Source organism: Coloeus monedula (assembly GCF_965178545.1).
Source record: "Coloeus monedula genome assembly, chromosome: 1".
Lineage (NCBI taxonomy): Eukaryota > Metazoa > Chordata > Aves > Passeriformes > Corvidae > Coloeus > Coloeus monedula.
The window spans coordinates 55,258,716-55,282,373 of record NC_138781.1 but is presented as its reverse complement, the minus strand read 5'-3'; the positions used below and the strand labels follow the sequence as shown (position 1 = coordinate 55,282,373).

The window sequence follows — 23,658 nt, the reverse complement described above, 5'->3', positions numbered from 1 at the left end:
TCATTTTCCCTTGTAAACTTTGAGTTATCAACACTGATACAGACTGGCATAAGTCAGAGCTATATGCAATAATAAACACATTTTCTGATTACTGAAAGCACTGTATTCTCTTTGGACACCAACTCTGGAACCTTCTTTATTTGCAATTATAAACATCTGGGAAAGTCTCACAAGTCCACCAGAGATACTCGGCAACAGTCAATGGTGGGTATCTGATTCTTGACAGGATCCTAAAAACATATGCAAACCAAAAAGATGGAGATAGAGAGTACTCACACAAGTAGAAACTGTGTATTATGAAGTGCACGGTAACTTACTGTAAGCAGTATATTGTATGCCATACCCTCATTGTGACAGTAAGATAGGGAAAGCTAAATATGAAGATGAATTGATCCTGTGCAAGTTCCTCAATGCATTTACATACAAAAAGGCTCTATTTCAGTACCAGTGAAGTGTAGACTTGATTGCTAAAGTGGATCAAAAAAGCAAACAGATTCATTCACTCCATCTTTACACTGCTCACATTTCAAAGCTCCTTTTCATAAAACTGCCAAGACCTGCCACAACTAGACTTCATTTAGCAGCCAGTTTAGGATTACAGTGGTGAACCTTCCACCTCTGTGTCAGAGGACACTGAGTGAAACTAACTTCTTCAGCAGCACCCCAGTGGAGACGGCCAGCTTGACAGTAGATAGTTTTCTCAGCAGCCACTCTGAGGGTATTAACACCAGATACTGGTCAAATTTGGACTGTACATGTTTAGTATTCCATCATGAGTGTAATAAACAAAGTGCTGTACACATTGACACATCTTTTAAAACAAATAAGTCTCATCCTTCAGACAGGAATATTTGTTAGAATTTTTAAATTTATAAATAATATCCTCCCCCATGGGAAAAACTACTTGGTTTTGCCTTCATGTTTTGTTCATCATATATGCCCTGTTATGTCATTATGTATTTTTAATAGTACTGTATTTTTATTGTTAATGGAAACAAAGGTCTATAGCTCTATCATTAATGTCAACTAGTATAAAAAACATTGTCCTCCAGAACTCAGTCTTTCTAACTAGGAAAACATTTTCTAATGTAAATAATATTTCATTGATGCCTGAACTCTTAATAATTCTGACAGGCAAACTACTATTATTCTATATATGCACATAAGTGCCTGCATTCCCTGTGGACAAAAATGCCATCCAGGTATAATACCCCGCTTGAAAGAAAAACAGCCCTAGAAATCAGCAATACAGTAGCTTCTTACAAATCGAACCTCTCCAAATCCTCCATATGCTTTTAAGTGTTACTAGGTTTTAGAAAACGCACATCTGAGTTAGCAATCTTCTATGAAAATACTTACTCAGTGCTACCTGAAACTAGCTGTTTCATTGGTGCCAATAAAACTCTAGAGCAATTTGGCACAGTGGTCCACTTTCTAAATAGTCATGAGATGTGATACACATTCAAACAGGAAATGTTACTAGACCAGGATGGTGAAAGAGTTAGAACAAAAAAAAATTGTTTTGATGATTTTGATGTATCTCAATAGTATTACAAATAATTTTGTTCAAAACTGTTTGAAAGTGACACATGTAAATTCACTTAGCAGGATTACAGTAAGGTCCTCTATTTGATCCTCCACAAAAATAAGAGGCAACAAGATCTGGTGAATAAAGAAAAAAAATTAAACTTTGCCCTTTCATTGATCAACAATGCTGTATTAAATACTCCAGTAATAATGTCCTTAATGTCCTTCATGTTTAGCATTCTCGCCTTTTGAAATATCTTCCCCCTAGAATATTCAATGCTTCAATTCTTTTTGAAAAAACATGCAGAATATGATAGCACCCTACCAAGTAAAGAGAAAGTGAACTATTTTCTGTGTCTAGATGCTTGTGATGGAACAGTATTCAATCACAGTCCTTTACCTCATTAAATGGTAATGTAACAGATTTCTACTGAAATCAGTGACATTAAAGAGGGCTGCTAAGGTACCTTAAATGTAATACATTTAGAGTTGATCATGAAATGCAACTGACAAACAATACGATACCCACTCTGAAGAAAAGTGATTGATGATGCAGAACAAAAAAGGAGACTTCTTCCTACGCTTCTGTCTCGGTTTTGGAGACAAAACTTCAGGAGGAAATGCTCCGGAATGAGTGTCTCCTCCGAAGGGAAAGGACCTCCCCTTTCCTCCTCCAATGAGGCAAATTGATAACAGCAGGTGAACGTGGAAAAATGAACTGTTTATTAACACAGAACAAAACAGAGTAGAACAGGAAAAAAACCTCAAAATACAACAAATGCCTGGAGAAGGAACAAACACACGGGCTGGCAACTGGGCTCCCCCAATCTCTGGGAAGGGAAGGGGAAGGAGAGGTTCACGCAGCAGCCCAGAGTAGGGCAGATGAAAAAAAAACCCCTGTTGACTCTCGGGTGCCGGTCCTCCTCCCCACAGGAGGCAAAATGGTTTGGTGTTCCTCAGGGCCCGGGCCAGCTAGGGCCACCCCGCAGGCTCCCCAGACTAGAGATAAGGGAAGGAAGGCAGTGAGGCAAGGGGGAGGGAAGGGAAAAATTACCCAACACAACCTTTTTCCAGCTAGCGGCAACAAAAAAAGAAACCCAAAGAGCAGCACAGCGCTCCCGGCGCACTCCCTCCCGAGCCCTGCCAAGCCCCACAGCCCCCGAGCCGTTGGGCTGAGCCATTGAACCGACCCGCACCCCGCGTCCCACGGCCCCACCCCCCGGGTCCATCTTAAAGGCACAGCATCTTTAAGCAGACGGTTAAGGAATAAAAAACCCCAAAAACCTTATAACATCACCCCAGGACAGCTTCTATGTTAAAAAAAAAAGGAGGAAAACAGTATGCATTTGAAGGGTAATAAAGTTGTAGAAGGACCAGTTAGTCTAAAGATGGGGCTGTAATCCTTCTAAAAAAAGGTACATGGGCAACACAGTTGCTAGTCAATAGTTCAAAAGAGATGGCAGAAACAATTGCTATCCCAGAAACAGCTGATAAAGTACTTAAGCTTCATGCTTTAATTGAAACAAATTAGATCTACAGCATACATGGTACTGTTTGCTGCAGTACAAGCACACATTAGACTTGTATGAGCTAACAACATTCAAGAAATAAATGACTGGACCATACAAGACCTTCTGTAGCTGAACTCATACTTCCAGCTGCACTTTTAACATTATTCTGCACTAAGCAACAGTTACTGAAACTACAAGCTTGAAAGAATAATTGAATGAAATGGTCACACTTGCCTCAGTTTTGATCTATAAAAATTAAACATAAGTGATTCTAAAATTGTTTAGAACTCCCACATTTCATCCAAGCAACACTTCTAGTAATAACAAATGCCTTCCATATCCCTTTGATCTTTTTGGTTAACTGAAAATTTAAACAATACTCCTTTCAAAGGAAAGTCAGATACAATGGTACAAAGATGATGTGCAAAGTATGTACAAAAGTTTGGGGTTTTCTTGTTTCAGTTTTGTCAGACAAGAAATGTTTCTAGATCTATGGAATAATGGTCATGGCACCACAATTTCTGCCAGTCTAGGCAAGCTACCACAGGTACACCATGATTCCTGCCAAAGATGGTTCCTAATCTTCAACAGTTCCATAGTTCCCACTGGAAACACTCCAGGTCACAAGCAACCTAATAAGCACAGTACCACAATAAACATATAAAACATACTTTCCAAGCCTTTATATCAAAAAGCCAGACTCAAAAGGCCATCTGAGTTATTCCCACAACTACTGTAAAATCCTTTGGATTTCCAAATCATCTGCAATTAAAATGGAAAGACAGACAGAAGCAGAAATGATATTAAATTGGACGTAGACACTGAAGTCTTAAAACAAAAATCCCAAAAAATGACACTTTTATCCATTTTTTTTCATTTGAAAGAGCTAGGGGCTAGCATAAAGCATTTAAGACATAAGAATGCAACACCCATTTGGGTGGGAGGTCCCAGAGTGGAGAAGGAAACCTGTCCCTTGCATAGACACTTGCTTCTATCAAAACCTTTGTGAAGGATACAGGATGTTTTGTTCACTAAATATCAAGTAGCAGGAAACCAGCTGCCTATACCTAGATAAGAGCCAGAGACAAATATGTGCTTGCCTAATCCCTATCTGTACTTGCTTAATCAGCTTTTAGTTCCAGGACCTTGAGCATAATGACCATATAAGGAGGGGTCAACCAAAAGACACCGGAGGATGACTACTAGCCTTCATCCTGCGACCACCAGGAGGAAAAAAAGACCCCCTAGCAACAAGTCACACATGCGCAGAATACCATGAAAAAGACATGTTAACCGGAAAAGAGACTGTATAAGAAGGAACTGGAACTGGCAAAAGGCGCGGCAGTTGGTGGAGCGGAGACTCCCCTGCCGCCCAGCACTGTAATTGCTTTTGCCTTGCTTGCTTGCTGTTAATAAATAAAATTGTAATTAGCACATTGAGTCTCAGAATTTATTACACCTTCATTTTTATTTTAGTTTTTGGAACTATCACTTAAAGTAGCATGCTTGGTTTTGTAAAAAACACAAGATTTCAGCTTCAAATTTAACAGGCACAGTGACACCGTGCAAATACTAACACAGAGCTACCACATATTTAAATTCTGTTGCTTCACTTCACTTCCTAAGTTTTCTTACATAGTCTGATACTGACAACCTAAAATGATGTAGTTAAAAGTAATAAACAGGGAATTTTAAATAGCCTGTCAAAGTAAGTGACATTTATAGCATCTTAGTCTCAAATTCTCATGCAAAGTTCCATCCAAAGCAACTTCATCATGAAAAGCTAAAAGTTACCTTCCCCATTGAAAGGTGTTGCATAATCTCCCACAGCAGTTAGTAAGTTTTGCATTATCACTAGCAACAGCACTCAGTGCTTAAGAACAGGTGTTTCTTTGTTAGAAATGGTTTTGTCTATTTGACAATTAAACTCTTGCCAAGAGATGTCAAGTCAACTGAAATCTCTGACATTTTCTTTGCAACCTGCTGAGTTATCAGCAAAACTAACAGGCCACAGACTGACCTTCAAGCAAGGTCTTGCTCTGGAGTTTGGCAAGTGCTGTAACTTCAGTATACCCAAGGGCAATAATACCACCACAGAAGGAAATCCCTTTCAAGTTTTCAAGGTAGCAGAGATGACCTAGTGATTTTGGATTACTATCATTCCAACTAAAAACCCCACAATTAGTTAGTGCTACACAATGTGAGACAATCACAAAAAAATCGCACGACGCAAGGAAAGAAATACATTGTAAAAAGAGATGCTGTGAGGAGGTTCTTTCTGAAAGTCTAGCAGTCTCGAATAGCTCACAAATGTTGCATGCTAAAAGGACTTCAATTTCTTTGTACTAAGACAAGCCTTAAAACACTATTTACATCATTTTCTAGACTCATGCATCACCTCTGAAACACCTTCAAAGCATTAAACTTTTAAATCCCCATTACTTACAAAATAGGCAGTCTTTCCCCTTCTAACAGACTGGCACCATCCAAGACTTCTTACCACTTTTCCTTTAAGTTTGATGTTTACTAGGAGACCAGAATGGGGACAGGTTTTCTTGCCCTTTGAAAGCTTTTTGATTTGTTATGTAACTAAACATGTTTGTACAGCTTTCTTTGTATCTACAAATCCTTAATCCACAGGATGTCAGTTCAGGCAATAATTATATTAATAAATTGTAGACAGTCTAAGAAGGAAAGAAAGATGGAGAGACATTTGGAATTAACGTGCTGTGAATCAGTCCTGCATCATCCTTTGTCACTGGAATTAGCAGGCTTTTCTTCCCTCTTCTTGTTGCATTTTAGTAATAATTTTCAGTGCATTTGACACATTTCATCTCACTCAATGCACTGAACCCTAATACAAGGGAACACCAGTTTGTCAGACATATGTTATTGAGGATGCATACCAGTTAATCTTAGGCAGCTGACATTGTCAAAGACAAGCCACACTAGCAAGAGCTACAGAAATGCTAGGCAAAGAGGAGAGAGGGATCACAAGAGCACAAGCATGACTGCTGAGATACCAAGCAACACAGAAGGCCAAAGCTTCCCACCTCCTGTCTCAGTTCTCCCCAAACCAGAAAATCTCTCACAACAGTTTCAAAGTATGCAACAGTTTCAAAGCACACATCTCCACTGCTGCTGACAAGAGGAGCTGCAAACCTGAAAAAGACTAGCCGTCCACTTGGCATAGGATTCAGCGTCAGATACTTGAAGAGCTGGATGAGAGCAAGACTTTACTCTGAAAATAATTTAGTTTTTTACAGGAGTTTCACAGAAGCGTCTGTGAATATTTATGGGTCAAAGTAGAGCAGACACTACAGTATTTGTAATCCAGGATAACCACATTGATTTGCTGCTATGGACATTATGAAGTGCAGTCCTAAAAGGTTTTTTAAACAATAAACAAAAAAGTGTGTTACAACAGCAGAACTTCTAGGGATGCCAAGCTTTATATTTTAGTGTTTCTTACAGCTGTTTTTAGCTCAAATTAAAATGATAAATGCATTCAGTCTTCAACAGGAATGCTGTCATTCAAAACTTGGCCATTCTGGAAATAATGCTGGTGAATTTTCACATACTGAAATTTGGGTGAATTTTCTCCCTCATTTTGCTGCAAATCCTCCAATATCATTTTTATACAATTTGGCTCAAATGTAGATGTGAGTCAATATAGAAAATAAAGAATTTATTATAAAAGCAAAACTCTCATTTCTTCAATTTCCAAGCCCATTTATATTTTTGAACATGGCTTCCTGAAATTAGGAAAGAAAGACAGAAATCAAGAGGACTATGAGAGCAGTAATGGAATTTTTGAAGTGTATTTAATATGAACTTACCATTAAAATGAATTTTAAAAATGGTTAAAAAAACCCGCTCTTGCTTCATTCTGGTTTATTTTACAGACTAACAATATTTCAGATCTATTAGCTTTTAAAGTTCCCCATGTATGGTTTGGTTTTGATAATTACACATTTAACAGATGTATAGAAGACTAATTAATTTTTTCATTTCCCAACTTTTCTTTAAAAAATACCCAAAACCAAAACAATCCCCTGAAAAGTAGAGATAAAGACTCAAATGAAAAACAGTTCCTTGAATTACGTAACTCATTTCATTTGTACAAAGGGTATCATATTGCTATTCTTACCATTAATTTCTGCAATGTCACAAGACACAAAACATCTGCTGAAAAGATCCTTTAAAAAAAAAATACATAAAAGACACTCCCCAGGCACACTGTTTACTGCAAACAATTAAAATATTTCAGTGGTAATACTGCTATTTTACTCAGAAAAAATTCTATACATAGCTAATTTCCAATATTCAGTAACAACAGATACTTCCCCTATTAACAGCTTCAAGATAGAACTGTATATGCCATTCCTCCAATGAAGAAGGTTCTGAGAAGGAATTTGTTCTTTTTGGATTAGAGAAAAAGAACCAGAAAAAATACCACTCGTGAAAACAGTCTGTGCCAGCACATTTACACGAAATGCTTTGTCCCTGTATGACTTCAGGAAGTAATTGCCTTTCTTGGGCTAGGTTTTATTTGGGATTTACAACATGACAATACTTTAATGCAAATTTCCCAGGAAAGACAATAAAGAGGCACTGGTAGGAGAGAACTGAAGGAAGATCTCACCGAATGTTTGGATAGTGATGCCTCTAGTCTGAAATCCAACATCTTGAGAAGTTCAGGTTAGAAGGAAAATATTTTGACATACAGCCCCCATTTCAGAATAAACTGTCCATGGGTTTAGCAGCTGACAATATTAATTTAGAAAACTTATCAGTTTAAGCAGCCATATACATCATGGAGCTGCTTTCTTCTCACATAGGCAGCCTGTTCTGTTCTACAACAGTTAGTCATTCCTTGAAAAACTTTTCTTTTAAAGACAAGTGGTGCTAGACAAAAATCATTCTTCTTCAAACTGGAAAAAAAGAGGAAAAAAAAGCACCATTTCCACCTAATCCATGATATAATCTGTTGCACTGGAGACATGTACATTACAAAAAGAGACATAAACATTAAGAATAGAATCCAAGAAACATTTCTTTTTCCTATTCTCCAGCTCAAAAAGCAGGTTGTACTCAATAGTTTTGAAAAAAATCATTGCCATCTTTATAAGGAGACACAGCACAAAAATCATCCTGAAGCATGCTAAGTTTGGAAAAGTAAACATCTTTGAGCAGAAAATAATTATATAGTCCAACACTAAATTCATCATAAGAAACCACCTCCCAGCAGGCACTGGTAGGACTTTTTAGTAAAGAAAAGCAAAGGAAATAACAGCAGATTTGGGAGGGTGGGTATAAAGAGAATTCAGGGATTTTGTTTTATAGAGTTTAGCATATAGCAGGTCCTATTGTTCTTTGCTCTACACCTAGGCAGTCACCTAAGTCTTTACAGAGGAGGATTTCATCTCTTGGAACCAGTGTGAGAGAACAAGGCATTGGTGGTGGACAGAAGAAGATTGTTCTACAAATAAAATTTTCCAAGCCCCTTACACTGAATGGAACAAATACAAGTTTATGACAGTTAATGCCAGACTCAATACAAAATCTCCACTTCACTGGAGTGAGTCTCTGACTCTTTTCTACTGCAGCAATGGAAGAGAATAATTCAGGTACACTTTAATCTGACCTGCCCCAAACAGATGCATGTAAAGTAATCAGAACTGCAAGGGAGACACCAAAAGCTTTTCCTCTTTTGAAATGCAGTCAGCATTCTCATCTGCAGGGCTGATGCACGTACAAAATTAAAAGAAATAGAAGTACATAATTAGCTTGACTTTAATCAATCCCTAGTAAAGTCATTGTCAGTCTGACTAAAATTAAATCTAAAAATTTCTTCAAAAGCTGTGCCTAGAAGTTTATACTCCCCTACTCCCTTGCACAATGCGTAACTATGTTTTTAAAAAATATAAACAAAGCTTTCCATCCCTTCCATGCAGCTGTGTCAGCTTTAGAACATATATTCTCTTTGCAAACATGTCCACATCTTGTGATGGTTTCTATAGCTAGTGCTTACACTGCTATGAAAAACCAATGCTTGGCTACAAGAATTTTTGACAACCTGAGGAGAAAAAAAATTGCTAATTCTCTTCCTGCCACTCCCCAAGAAAGACAGGAAATTTGAAACGAATGAACTCATATCCACAATAAAAAGTAACATTTAATACTCTAGAACAGAGCTTTAAATTTAGCATTTTATTCCTCTGATACCATGAAGCACAATAAGGAAAAAGGCTTCTTCTTTTCCTTCAATCAATACAATCCCTTAATAATTCAAACTTCAAAACATTTACATAAAATATTAGCATTATATATTTGTAATTGATAAACTGAGCCAGCAAGGTAATCAGTCAATTTTCAATTACTTGTGGCAACTAGATGCGATGATAGTGCACAAACTAATAACTGACAACAGTCACCTAATGAACAGGCTCATGCCTTATGGAAGTAACGAGCTTCTGGGTTCCATTTTTAATAGCCACTTGAAATCATAAATATGTATTTCCTCTTCTGCTTCATGAAAACGTTTATTATATATAAATTGAGAAGTGCTCACCACAAAACCATCCAGCATAACTTCTTTTTGTAAGGACCATACACTGCTTTTTATGTTATGGAATGCATTAGTGTAATTGCAGTGTTAACTGACTTACTGGTACATCGCAGCATTTTTACATCACTGTAAATGGGTTCTGAATAATGTCATACTTACAACATCAAACTTCTGTGTGATGTTCCCCTGGACATCAAGTAAATAAACTTTGCCATAATGTGTTCCCAGTGCCAAAAACTGTGAAAGAAAGAGATTGATTACATAAACACAAAGACACCACAAGAAATAGTACAGCAATGCTAAATGAACTCCAGGATTAGTAACACTGGGGAAAAGAAAAAAGCCCACCATTTTCTATAGAGAAAGGCTATTTTAACTGTACCCAAAGCATAAAACAGGCCTTCAAGCCCATATTACTGTGATAGTGTGAGTTAGCTGTCAGAATGAGTCATGAGGACCCTCATCCACTGACAACTAATGGTGCGTCTGCAGTCTGTACACACCAGCTGATGGACTGTGGCAGCAAATTAAAAATGCAGCGTGAGAGCAAGAACCAACGGAGATCTGAAGTAGTTCCTAGATCCTTTCTGCAGCTTTGTTTCAATCCTAATGTTTCCTCTGAGTTTTATTTTTAATTCTCCTTCATTATTAAAATAAAAACAAAGTGTTCAAACACAGCAAAAGGCCAGCTGTAAGCCACTGGTAAAATACAGCTGAATTAAGGAAGGTCTCAGACAGTGCATTTAAGCACACACCTGGGTTTGCTTTCCTTCACGTAGTAACATTCCTAAATAGAATACTCCCAAGACAAATACACTTACTTGGAAATCTCAGGAGTTTCTTTCTAAAATATAGTAGCAAAATAAAGAAATCTCCACATAAATCCATACTATCACAGACTTATTTTGATACAAACAAGAAGGAAATTGATTCTGAGAGATCTGCTGCTAATCGAACCATGTGAACTACACCTAAACAGAAAAGGCAGAATTTCAGTACTATTTGATTTATGACAGAGATTTCTTTTATTTGGCCCCTCCCCCACCCCCCCACTTTCAGCATTACTGAAATAGTCTAGGCTACTCAATTCTCTGTATTTCACTGCATGTGAGCATGCTTCATTGCAACCTATAATGAAATGCTCAAATTTACAGGCACTGCTAAGCGTGTCAGTCAGGCAGCACAATCTTTAAAAAATAACCTTACAGAAAGTCAAGGTTTAAAAGGATTTATCAAAATGGAATTGCTTAAAATGAAATTTCAGTTCAGGCACTTAAAATATGAAGCTACATTAAAAGGAGTCAAGAAAGGGAAAGAAGGGGTTCATTAGAAATTCATTCCCTGCAATGCCTTTCACTCCTGCAAGGTTGCCTTTTTTCAGGAAGAAAAAAGTCCCCTGGGTAAAAAAATCAATACTGGTTAATAAAACATCAGGTGTGCAGACATAACTAGGTATGACTATTCCACTGCACAGGCCTGCTTGAATGCACCAGGTGCCATGACGATTAGTCATCCAGTACAGACAGCAAGCCTGGTGAAAATATGATGCTTTAGCAGCAAAAAAGAAAAAAAAAAAATTCTGGGGGGGAATTAGTCTGAACGCAGAAGCCAGATCTCAGGATTCCCAGCAAAGTTAAACTGCTTTAGTCAGAGTCATATATTACATATTACTGTATAATTTTTCTAAAGATAGCATTTAGCAGGGCTTTTCCTGTTCATTTAGGGGGAAAAATCCCCAAAGCCGAACTAGAATGAAACAGAAACACCCTTGCTAAACCTATAACCCAGCTTCATTTTTAAGCTCTCTGTTGTAGGAGACCTATTCCTAAAAGACTGCAGTACCTGGCTTCTAACAATATTGATCTTTCTCATAAATAGTATATCTAGTTTGCTGGAAAACTGAAAGTGCTGGGATACTTCAACAATTTTCCTGTATTGTCACGCTTTGTGACACTATAGTAAAAGCTGTATCTGTGCACATCCTTATAGAAAAATCGTGTTAAATTCTTGGCTTTCAAAATTTACCTGAGACTCAGGACTAAAAGGTAACAGAAACAGGCCATAGACAAGGAGGAAATGCTTGCCAATTTTCCAAATGTCTGTGTAATTCTAAGTTGTCAAAAACATTTTAAAAAGACTTATTGTTTTCATTCACACAGTTAAAATACAAGCTTCATCTTAAAAGCCTCTTGAGCCATAGCAACAGTTCTCTGAGGAAAAGAAACACAGCACAAGTCAATCTAAAAATATAGACAAATAATAAAGATAGATCCCTCAACAGTAACTGTTAAGGAGATATTGCTGGCTAGAAATTATACATTCAGAAAATAGCTACTATGTTTTACATACTAATAGTTGACAAATCATTAACTCATACTTTCAGATGCTCTTCAGCATGACTCAGTATTTAAAATGATTTTCAATACTTAGAGAAGAAAACTCATAAAATACAAAAGCAATTCTTTAAATCACTAAATAAACATATGAAGTTTATTCCTTTTAAGAAAAAAATAATAATTTTTCTTAAAATTTCTTTAGTTTGCAATATCTATTACTCTATCCCTATCATTTTCTGGTACTTCAAAAACCTTAGCATGTGCATTTCCTCTCCTTGTTTTTAGCATACTGAATCAGGGAAGGGGAACAGGGAAGTCTTAGTACACCACCACCCAAAAGAAAAACCTAAGCAAACAAAAAAAACCCTGTAATTTCTTTCTTCTACACTGTATTAACATATATATAACATATATATAACACAGCGGAATATATGCTAAGCTCCTGGCATGATAAAGTTGGTCTTCACTGATACAGGCTGCGCACATAAGCACAGTATATACCATCTTTCTTTCTGAATAAAGAAAAGTTAGGACTGTATTCTGATTGCAGTTCATAATATTGTTCATAATTAAAATGGAGTGAACATTTTTCTAGTAGCTTTCCAGTACATCTTATCTAACAAATCACTGCATCTTGAATTCTCACCTCATTTCCTCATTGAGAAAATGTGTTTCTCACTGAAAAAATGTTTGATACAAACAAGAAGGGAATTGATTCTGAGAGATCTGCTGTTAATTGAACCATGTGAACTACTCATTTTATCACTGAGAAAATGTGGATTGTTCAATACAGGTTAATGGTGAATTTTGTTTATGTTACTGTTGTCTTGCACTGCAACTCTAGATTTGGCATCACTTCTACACAGAAATACGCTGATGCATTGTAAGCACAGATAAATATATAAAACCAAGCAGAAGTGCTATCTCAGCCACAAAGTCACATAATACCTTTTCATGCACTGTCATGCAGCTGGCTGCATCCTTCTGGAGAATTTCTGTCATTCCATTAGAAAGCCGTTCATACTTGAGCTTAGGCTCTTCTTCACTCTCATCTTCCTAAATTTTCAGGAGTGTAAGAAAAGGGAGCAAGAGAGAAAAAACAACAAAAATATTTAGAAGTTTATTTAAGATAAAAAAAAGTTAAAAGATATCCCAAAACTATCACACAGCAACAGGCGAAGATGGATCACTGCGATCTCTTCACAACGGCCGTTACAATCGAAAGCCAAACTTTCACAGTTTAATCATCTGAAGGGGTTTGGGTTGTGCTTTTTTGTTACTGGTTTTTCTTTTTACTCCAAAGTTCTGGGTGCAAAGACTGTAGAGCAGCATGTCAATTCAGCTGTAAGAGGCACTTATTTGATATCTAAAAAGCAGGAAAAAATGTCCATGTGTACTTTGTTACATAAAGTTAGTTATTTGCAATTTAGAAGTAAAATACAAAAAGGATGGATATGATAATGAATGATGATAAAATAAAGTGTACCACTGTAGCCACAATGAACTGAAAGCTGAAGCATGCGTGTTACAAGAAACTTCATGACCTTTACAAGATGCTGCACCTCTGTAGGAAGGATAGAGGCAAAATGCTGTGAACAGAAATAAGAAGAATCCACTAGGAATAAGTTAATTGTCTAAAACCCACCAATGGGCTTATGGTTTAAAAAAAAAATAGTATAAATATGTTTTCTGGGAGAAGGATCTGGACACTGTATATTCCTATCAATCACCTTTACCATTCGCATGTTAGGATTTTTTCTGGTAAATACTGAAGCTTTCCTCTCTTTCTTTTCAAGTATGTTAGGTATTATCACCCAATCACTACTTAAATGCAAGGAAAGATCATGGGGCAAAGAGTGAAGAAAAAGGAAACCAAGCTAAAAAAAAACCCAAGCAGCAAATTTATTGATCAAAGAAGACCCAACATGTTTATCTCTTAGGAAAAGAAAATCCAAGTTGCAAAATAGCTCTTTGGTCACAGGCATCTATCTGTAACAGATGGTCTATGGAAGTACAATGCCAGAAAGATTCCACAGGCTTCAGTAAGACTCAGTTAATCTTATACATGCACAGACATACACAAACCCTTATATATCCCTTGGTCCTCACTGGGAAACAGTATACCTGCAATAATATTCTCCTACAATCGCTATTGACTGTAATGAATATATCAACACTGTGTATGTTGTTTCCCACATAAAACACATCTTTCATTCCGAAGCAACCAGAATATACCGGTGCAGTGCTCTACTTAAAGGAGTGCCTTGACTTCCCACCAACCACTGCCTTCCAATTTCTAAAAATGCAGTGTCAGCCTATGGCAGAACTGTATTTGTGCAACACTTTCTTGTAGTCAATGATGCAAAAAATAAATTTGGAAGAGACATGTTAACCGGTTAATAAAACATATTTTGTTTAAATTGCCTTTGGAATACTAAAGCCAGTCTTTCCCAAGTTAAATAGTACAGCCATTTACTATGTGTGCTACCATCATATATGGTAACATGTATATAACCTCATAAAAAACACAAAAAAGCCTATGGAAACACCCAATATTTAGCCCCACGTTTATAGAAACATGCTGCAAAGAGAGTCTGTTTTAAAATGTTATGTGAGAGTTTTATGACAGAATACAAATTAGATTAATACAGGGATGTCAGCAGCGCATGACGTAGGAGTATGAAATGAGGTGTCAAAATGTCCACCAAGAAACAATTTTATTCAGTAAATCTAACACTGAACAAAGTTGTTACTAGGCAGAATGACAATGTCAAATTACAGGTCGGTATATAAATCAGTCAAATTCCTCATGCCTATAGATCCTTAATAAATGGCTATGAGGTGGAGGGAGGAGGTAAGTCAAAGTAAAAAGCATACATGTGATGGAAAGAAGGCGTAAAAAAGTATGTGTCCATTTTATACCAATTAATACATTACTCCATTTTATACATTGCTTACAAAGATTACACTTGAAATGCATGGGCAATCATTGAATAAATTCATAAAAGTAAAAATTGAACTCCAGTCATCTAGTTTTTATAAGATCCCACATGTTGCTGGGGTCTGGACATCCAATGTGCAACCAACATGAAAAGTTAATTCTCATCTCTTGAGTAGTTTGCATAAAATCATTCATCCATGGACCATTAGATAAAGTTACTGTAAATAAGTTTCGCCTGTCTTATTTATGAGTGAAAACTAAGTAATTTTTTCTGCACATGAATATATAAAAAATATATACTTTCAAAAGTCAGTGCACTGAAGTGTTCTGCCAGGCTTCAAAGTAAGTAAATAAAATGAAAACTCCCCAATATTAGGCATGATGATGTACCTATTTCACGCTTTCTTGACAGGTATCTTCTATGTTAAATAAAAGTCAAGCTAAAAGGTGAATTGAAATGAGGTTGGGGCACTTTACTGTAAACAAAATGAAATTTAAAAGGTGATTTGCAAAAATTCAAGATTTCTCTACTGCTTCAGAGTCTGATATATTAAATGCATTTGATGATCTCTTATTTAGAGTATCAGAATTTAAAAATTTTAAAGGTATTTTTGTATCAAGAAAAGCTTTTATGCAGTTTGAACTTCTAAAGTAAACACAAACCCATGTTAATAAAAGTAAATCAATAATTTTTGTTAAATTTTAATAATCTTGCAAACCCACAAATTAAACCATGAGCAGTCTGAGTTGAGATGTCAGTTAGCTGCGTTTCTATGACAACCTAAAGGAATAGTACAAGTCCTGACTTGCAGCAGAGCTAAGATATAACAGAGTGACATTTACCCTACACAAGAGAACTCACAGCTGTCCTTTTTAAAGGGAAATAATAATAAAAAAATCAATTGCTGAACTTACATGGATTTTTACTAAGTGTATGATACTTTTAATTAAACCATCCTAGAGGATTCTAAAAATTTGAAAATAAATTTTGTTAACACTGCTTTTTGTACCACCACTTAATACTACTTCAATATTTAATGCCTAAAACTATCTGAAACAACAATACTGAATTTTGAGATTCTTGACAAATGTTTTGAGAGAAAAAGAAATAAATACTGCACAAAATGTGTAAAGCACTCTACACATAGCAGCCTTAAATTCTGAAAGGCAAGTAGACCCACAGAGCTGACAGGAGGAAGATACCTTTGTGATGTTGTAAAATAAACAATGACCATTTTTCCACAACAAGAATGCTAACTTGAAACTCATAATCCATTTGAATTTCTACTTGCTAAAGTAGAATGCTAATGCTGGCAGTTACATAGCTAAAAATATGCTGTAAAGAACAGGTATCCATAAACTCCCATTGAAAGCACATTTCCAACTGAATGAAATACTCTAATTAGCCCCTAAGACTAACACGAACCCGTTCCTACTAAGAGCTCTTCCAGTTGTCATTGCTGAACACACCTGAACTGAAAACAAATTCCTTTTCATACACCCAGCACCTACTCGCTTACCAACTCTTCTTCTGGAATGGATTTACAAAACTAACAAGAGCCACAAATTGTGCAATATACTCTCAACAGGCAAGTGTCACTTTGAGGGATGCTCACCGGCCTTTCTGAACACAGGTTCACAACCTTCTTCAGATATTCTGCCCCATCTTTACTAGCTTTGCCTACAGGAACTATTGTGTAGGAATCATGAGTAGGAAAAAAAAAAAAAATCTGAAATCAGTCCTCTTGAAGAAAATTTCCAGAAGGAACCTGTGGGCAGTTCCCAGTTATTCCATTAGCCCACATTTGCTCCTGCAGCAGAGGATCTGCCAACAGGACTGTCTGTCACATGAACTACATGCTCTATTGATTACAGATACTCTAATTATGTTACAGGCACTGACAGCAAAGTGTCATCCCTCCCACACATGGCTTGCCCTCAAAGTTTTTCAAAGCCTTTATGGAAATAAACATTGTATACATTATAAGGCAAGTGTCCTTCCCCTTTGCTGCACATCTGTCCAGTCCCAGCTAGAATTCCAATTACTCTAAGTGTCCATTCCAGCCTTGTTTATGCCTGCAAGTTTTGATCCTGCAAAGCATTTAAACTCCAATACAAAGACAGCTGAGGTCCATCACTGAAGCAATTTCAAAGAAGACACACTCACACCCTACTCCAACAAGGCCTCAGCATCATAGGCCTTCTTAAAGGGCTATGTCTGAAAAAAAAAAAGACAAATAAAACCCCTACACTTAATTTTCTTTTTTTTCCATGCTTTCTTTCAAGTTTACCTTGATTTCAGACATTATAAGCAAAATGTTAAGTGACCTCATTTCCTCCTGGCCAGGACAGGGTTAATTTTTGCAGTAGCCAGGAGAGGCATGGCTAGGGCATAGAGGCTATTCTACACTACCTCATGTCATTGCCAGGTGTGGGGAGGGAAGGGGACCCTTCCCTGAAGAGAAGGGGTTCCTTCTGGTTGAGCAAAGGACAGGTTTCATAATGCTGGTTCCAAGCTAGAGTGCTGTGAGTATTTTTGCATGTGAATCACTCTCTCTCTTTTGTACACTTTTGTTATTAGTACTGTGGCAGCTACTGTTAATTTTCTTATCTCACTGCTGTTTTCAGTAAATTGTTCTTACCTCAACCGGTGAGCTTTCCCTTTTGTACCTCCTACTCTCCTCTCCAGCCCACTGCAGGGGAAGGGGAGGAGGGGAGCAAACAAGCAGCAGGTAGTTTGTAGAGTCTCAGTGGGAGCACTAAAGTGGGGAGTACCATTCCTAAATCACAATACCCCCTAGCTTACTGGGTCATTCAAAGTGCTCTGCCTCTGTTTATCTGAGTACTTAATGTTTAAGACACATTATAAAATCCCATTAAAAAAAAAAACCCAAACCAAAACCAAACCAAAGAACCCCATTCTGCTGCAAAAAGTGCAAACACAACATTACTTCAAAAAAGTGAGAAGAGACTACTTGGCAATTTATGAGAGTAACTCTTCCTGACATTTAATACAGGTCAGGCCTTTAGAAACCCTAGTAAGAAATCAGAATTTTTATTTATTTAAATAGTCATCACTATCACACAGAACAAAAAAATTAAACCAACTAGTTAGAGCTCCAGAATTACTAGTTTGCACACCAGATGAAGATCTCCAGTAGAACCAAAGAAACCAACTCAAATTATTTTTGAGTTTAAATAAAGGTCCACAGAACGTTTTCAGTTATGCAAAAACGAATAAACACATCCTTCCTTAGTGCTCTGCTGGGGGCAGCTTCACTTCTTATAGAAATTCAATGACAAATATAAAAAGAAACCAACATAAAAAGACCTCAAGCCCCAAAATGAAGTCTCCAGGGATAGTTACTTATTTCTCTTATATATGTGCAGAAGCACAAAGTGCAGCAAAATACCCAGCAGAACTGAGTTGCCAACATAATTTATTACCTTTCTTGGTTTTGACATCTCGACTTGATCCAAGGTATAGCCATCTCCAACTCTTGATTTTTTTAATGGAAATAATGTCTTAATCAGGGTGTTGACTGACTGTCTCAGCTTTAGTTTTGAGGGCCTGTGAGACTGGCTGGAAAGGATCTTTCATCTATAAAGCCCCTATTTGACATGGAAGCAAAGAGTACTTATCCAAGTGGCTGGTGCCCTGCTGAGAAGCTAAATGGATGACTTCTAAACAGACTGCTATGAAAGGCACATCATCAGTGGGGTTTTACATCATCATCTGAACCCCCAGCTGTCTGCAAGCCCTTCATATCACCAGCATTGCTTGGAAGGGCAGGATTGCACCTAGGACGGCTCTGCAAACCTTACTTTGGACAAGGGATTCCAACAAGCACCTTTCAAACTTAAGGCTAACTGCCACAAGATTTCCAAGAGGGGACAAGTACTACCCGACAAAAGATACAGATAAAACTTTTTATTTAAACCCTCACATCATTTCTACACCTGGGAATTGTACCACATGGGTCATAATGCCTCCTTTGGCCCAATAAAGAAATTATGACTATTTTTGGTCTTTATCTTTCCAGTTCAGCTCTCAGACCTTTGGTAGCACCCAACTATCTCCATTCATTCAAGGTAAAGAGATACTGATTTATAAATGAACCTGATTTTACATTTACTGAATCCCATTCCCCAAAATCTACAGGGAAAATATCTACCACCAAGTGCCTCAGATAAGCAGGTTCATTTATCTGTCATCTCTAGTTTTCTCTACCCACGTCATATTTAGGCTAAATGTGGCTCAGATAATCTCGTAATCCAGATAATCAGACAGAAGCCTCTATATTCTCAGTATCACCCCAGGAATATCTATGTGCATTGTTTCTCACTTCCTTCTTTACCGTATTTCACACCAAATAATTTTCTAATAGCTGTATGCTAAAACATTGAGACTTAGCATACTTTTCTTGTACTTAATGGCAGAAATTAAGTTTTTTTCTCTACCCACGTCATATTTAGGCTAAATGTGGCTCAGATAATCTCGTAATCCAGATAATCAGACAGAAGCCTCTATATTCTCAGTATCACCCCAGGAATATCTATGTGCATTGTTTCTCACTTCCTTCTTTACCGTATTTCACACCAAATAATTTTCTAATAGCTGTATGCTAAAACATTGAGACTTAGCATACTTTTCTTGTACTTAATGGCAGAAATTAAGTTTGACAAACCGTACAGTTTGTTCACCCCAGAAATAAGACTTCAGTTTAGACACCCTTGCTCAGCTAGGAGCAAGCAAATTCTTCAACCTTGCTGATTTTGACAGCAAGGCAAGTTTAATGCAGAGCAACTCTCTACTGCAGCTCTGCAGGACTAGGTCTGCTGGCAGGGTTACTCTCAGTTTTGGGACATGAATGGAAAAGGAAAACAGTGACTCTGCCCGCCACAATATTATGAAGGTTAAAGGATTGAAGGACTGCCTTCCAAGTACCAGTCAATCCCGCCTGTAATCCAATTATCCAAAACACATAAAGGGGCTGGCTCCCACTTAACACTTAACCTCCACTTTTAAGACTGCAGAGTCCTGAAGGCTCAGAAGTCTTCTCCTAGCCTCCCTCTTACAAATCTCCTCTGCTCCATCCCCTTGTAACCCTCAGATGGACCTTTGCTGACACCCTAACTCCCCTCAAACACTTTATCAAGCCCTCTCAGCCTAGACTCCAAGTCCAATTTCAACACTTTTCAGTGCGTCTGCCAGGAACCCCATCTTCTTCCTCTTCAAAACTACCATGTCCTCAGTTGGAAGCTCACTTCAGCCAGGCAACCCTCATGGCATACCTTTCCTAGACACAGTTTTTAATGACTGCTTATAGCCTGACATGAAACAGCCGTTCACAGACACCAGAATCCACTATGAACAGCTCACCAAGTATACTACAGGTGGTTCTTGGAAAAGGCAGACCACAGCTCCCACCTCAGCTGCACACCCACACCAGCTCAGAGACATTCAGAGGACAAAGATCTAGATAGACTAAGCAAATGGATTTGGCAATGCAGACAATTACCATCCTGTATTTCCATGACCTCTTTCCATGTCTTAAAAGCACAGATGTTCTTATAATACATGGCAGGAAAAAGGAATTTTATTTACTAATTTAGGGTTGACATATGCAAATGAACACACTTCCCATTTGCAATACTTGGGAATATGGCAAATAAATAAAAAAATCTAGCAAAAAAACCTACTGCAAGTGAAAATATCACATGGGAGCAACACAGGACAACACATGCAGGAGGGTTAATAATCTTAAAGTAGAAAATATTAAGCAGCAAACTGTAACAAATTGCTAACATCTGTTGATGAATTTAAGGAAGCAACATCATCATGTCACAACACAGTTGGGAGATCCCTTTGACTTCCACCCCAGATCAAGTCAAAGGCCCTGTACTATTTGGTAAAAACAATGAATAGGTTTTTTTGTTTGTTTTTTGAGAACATAAAAATGAAGAAAAACTCCCAATCTTTACCTACTAAATGGCTTACCCTGCTCACAACTTTAAGTACAATAACAACTGGGTTATACCTGTGATGAGATAAATTTGCCTTCTCCCCCTCTTCCTTGTTATATTACCATTTCACAGTCACAAAATAGTCTTTATAAATCCCACTATTGCCTTATGACTGCAAGCATCAGAATATCACTTGTACTTTAAGGATGAGGGGTATAAGTTTTGAACCCTACAAATTAAATTGGTGTATTATCTATTTGATATAAGAAGGAACCCAGGAATATTTCTGGACATTTGTCTGTTTCCTTCTACCCTAAAAGCAAATATGTTCTTCACAGCAACTTCAAGTAATTGGACCCACTATTAATTGCATTAAGTGTGCATACCAGCAGAGTCTTATTCTTCCTCAGCACCACTAGGAAAAATTTATTTAAAGATGATGACTGTTGGGGTTTAGGAATTCTCCTTTAGTTTCTTTCTCTTACGGAATTTTCCCCCATATGTGTTGCTAGGAGACAATAACGACCAGATACTTAAGAGACAAGTGGCCACATCTCAGGGGAGGTCCAGCAGGCTACTCTTGCTTTTTACCTGGAGGTTTCTCGTGGAGGGCAGAGATACCATAAGAATTGGGCTGGGGGAAGGGGCTGGGTGCAGCTCTGAGCTCTCCCTTGCTCTCTCGGCATTCGGACGGGAAGGAGGCTGCAGTTGCTGTGGCAAGAATTCACCACCACTGCAGGGTTCTGTCTTCTGCTGCCTTCTGTGGTGAGAGGAGTTCCGCTCATGGGAGCAGCCATTGCACTGGAACCTTGTTAACACCCTACCTCACTTAAAGAGGGACTCTGTTGGAGTGTCCCAGGGGAAAACCCTGGGATCGACAGCCCTCTCACCCTCCCAGGGAGCGTCTCTCTGGGAGCTGGGCTGTCGCTGCCCCGCCCCTGCCATTTTTTTTACCACTGCTCCGAGTTTTTGCTACACTGTAACTCACAGCCCCTGGCCTGCATGGAAGACCGGCGGTTTCAGCTACAGCTGCCGAGTGTCTGATACATCTCATATACCACTCCGGGAGTTTGCTCATCCCTGCTACAGCTTCTTTTGCTATCCAGAGAGGGCACCGGGATCGGGTGCCCCTGGGGTTTGTAAAGGAAGCCCCGTTTCCATCCCTTCTGCCGAGCCCGTCCCCCGTTGTCCACGTGGAGAGAGATGGCCAGACCCGTGCCCTGCGCCCCCTGCAGCCACGGGGGAATCATCGCACCTGCCCTGCCCAGCCAGGAGCCACCAGCGCCCCTGCCGGCTGCGGCCGGAACTACAGCAAAGGGGAAAGTGCTTAAAGAGCGGGAAGAGACTGTTTATTGGGTTTTCTGTTCTTGTTTGATGTTGTTACCATTGTTGCTATTTGTTTGCCTTGTTATGCATACACATACTAGTAAAGAACTGTTATTCTTTTTCTCATATCTTTGCCTAAAAGCCCCTTACTTTCAAAATTATAACAATTCAGAGGGGAGGGGATGATATTTTCCATTCCAAGGGAGGCTTCTGCCTTTCAAACACCTGTCTTTCAAACTGAGACAATGACCAAATCTGGTCAGAATGGGGGTAGGAGGAAGGTTTGTCTTTGGCAAGTTTTAGAAGTAAGAATTGTAAAAAAGATGCAAATTACTGAGGTGGGCAGTGAGGACATAATGCTATCATTGTAAAGGAGGCAGCTATTTACTCAAAGTTCTTCCACTGTAACATCAAGCTTCTTTGGTGTTTGCCTCTGGTGCTGCCACTTTTGAAAGAAACTGCACACAAGACAACCCACTGCCTGCCATTCTGACATGGAAGTCAGAAAAAACACCTAGCCCAAGTCCTGCTTCTTCTCACACCAACTGGAACCCAGGTTATAGTTTAGAAATAATTTAAATAATCATCATTTCTGAAAAAATACCTGGAAATTCACAACAAAAATTTAAAATTTACATTTTCATTGTTGCAAAACCTCTAGAAGATTGTTACTCTGTACAATCAAGAAACATATAAAGTATAATTTAGAAGCTAATTCGGTCCTTAAAAAGATAGCACCTCAAACTCATTTTCTAAAGCTCCTCAAGTAGATGTCCCCATATTTGTTATTTAAAAATACTTCTGTGTTCCAAAGTGATGCAAACACACCTTCCCTGATGGCCATTTCTAGGTCTTACCCAGCCTTCCTTCAAAAGAAAAAAAATCCAGAAGCAAGCAGAAGAAAGCACTCCATCCCCCACTGTTCTGGATTATATACCCACTTGTGCTGAAGAATCAAGTGCCACAGAGCAAACAAGAATTACTGTAGTAGGATGTGTAATTATTACAAAGTGCAGCTTCACCATTACCATTTCTCCATCCCTAGAATATGGTTTCCAGACTTCTGCTCTTACCTCAGTGATGATCCTGACTCAATTCCTCTCAATGCAATCAAATCTCTAACACTAACAGAATGCCAAGAAAAACTCAGACTAAGGCCTTTAACCAGGCTGCTTGATAATACCAAAACTGGAATACAATTTTACTGCACGTTGTTGTTTTATGTACTGTGTTGAATTTAAATCCTGAGCACTTTACCAGACCCTTTGGAAGCTCATTGAGAGAGCATAAACTTCTTTTCCTCCATTACTTTCATAAAAAAGTTGTTCCTACAGAAAAAATTTAACAAAGCAGAAAAAAAAAACTGGTTTAAGAATGAGAATAGCAAAGAGCATTTCATCTTGAAGTCACTGGTTCAAAAGCAGGTAGAGCAATAGTGAATAAAAGCTAGAAACCCATTAAAGTTTCCAACTTGCACAA

At 38.0% G+C, this 23,658-nt stretch overlaps 1 protein-coding gene across 6 annotated transcripts in view; it reads right to left on the bottom strand.

The window, feature by feature from the left end:
• The window catches only part of VPS41 (VPS41 subunit of HOPS complex), a gene marked incomplete at its 5' end in the record, with an annotated part of 111,984 nt that overhangs the window by 77,670 nt on the left and 10,656 nt on the right, over positions 1-23,658 (bottom strand). For all 6 annotated transcript variants that reach the window (XM_082295268.1, XM_082295269.1, XM_082295272.1 and 3 more), the window contains 2 exons: positions 9,769-9,846; positions 12,894-13,001. In XM_082295268.1, the coding sequence (XP_082151394.1) occupies positions 9,769-9,846; positions 12,894-13,001 (186 nt within the window). The remainder of the gene's footprint in view (positions 1-9,768; positions 9,847-12,893; positions 13,002-23,658) is intronic.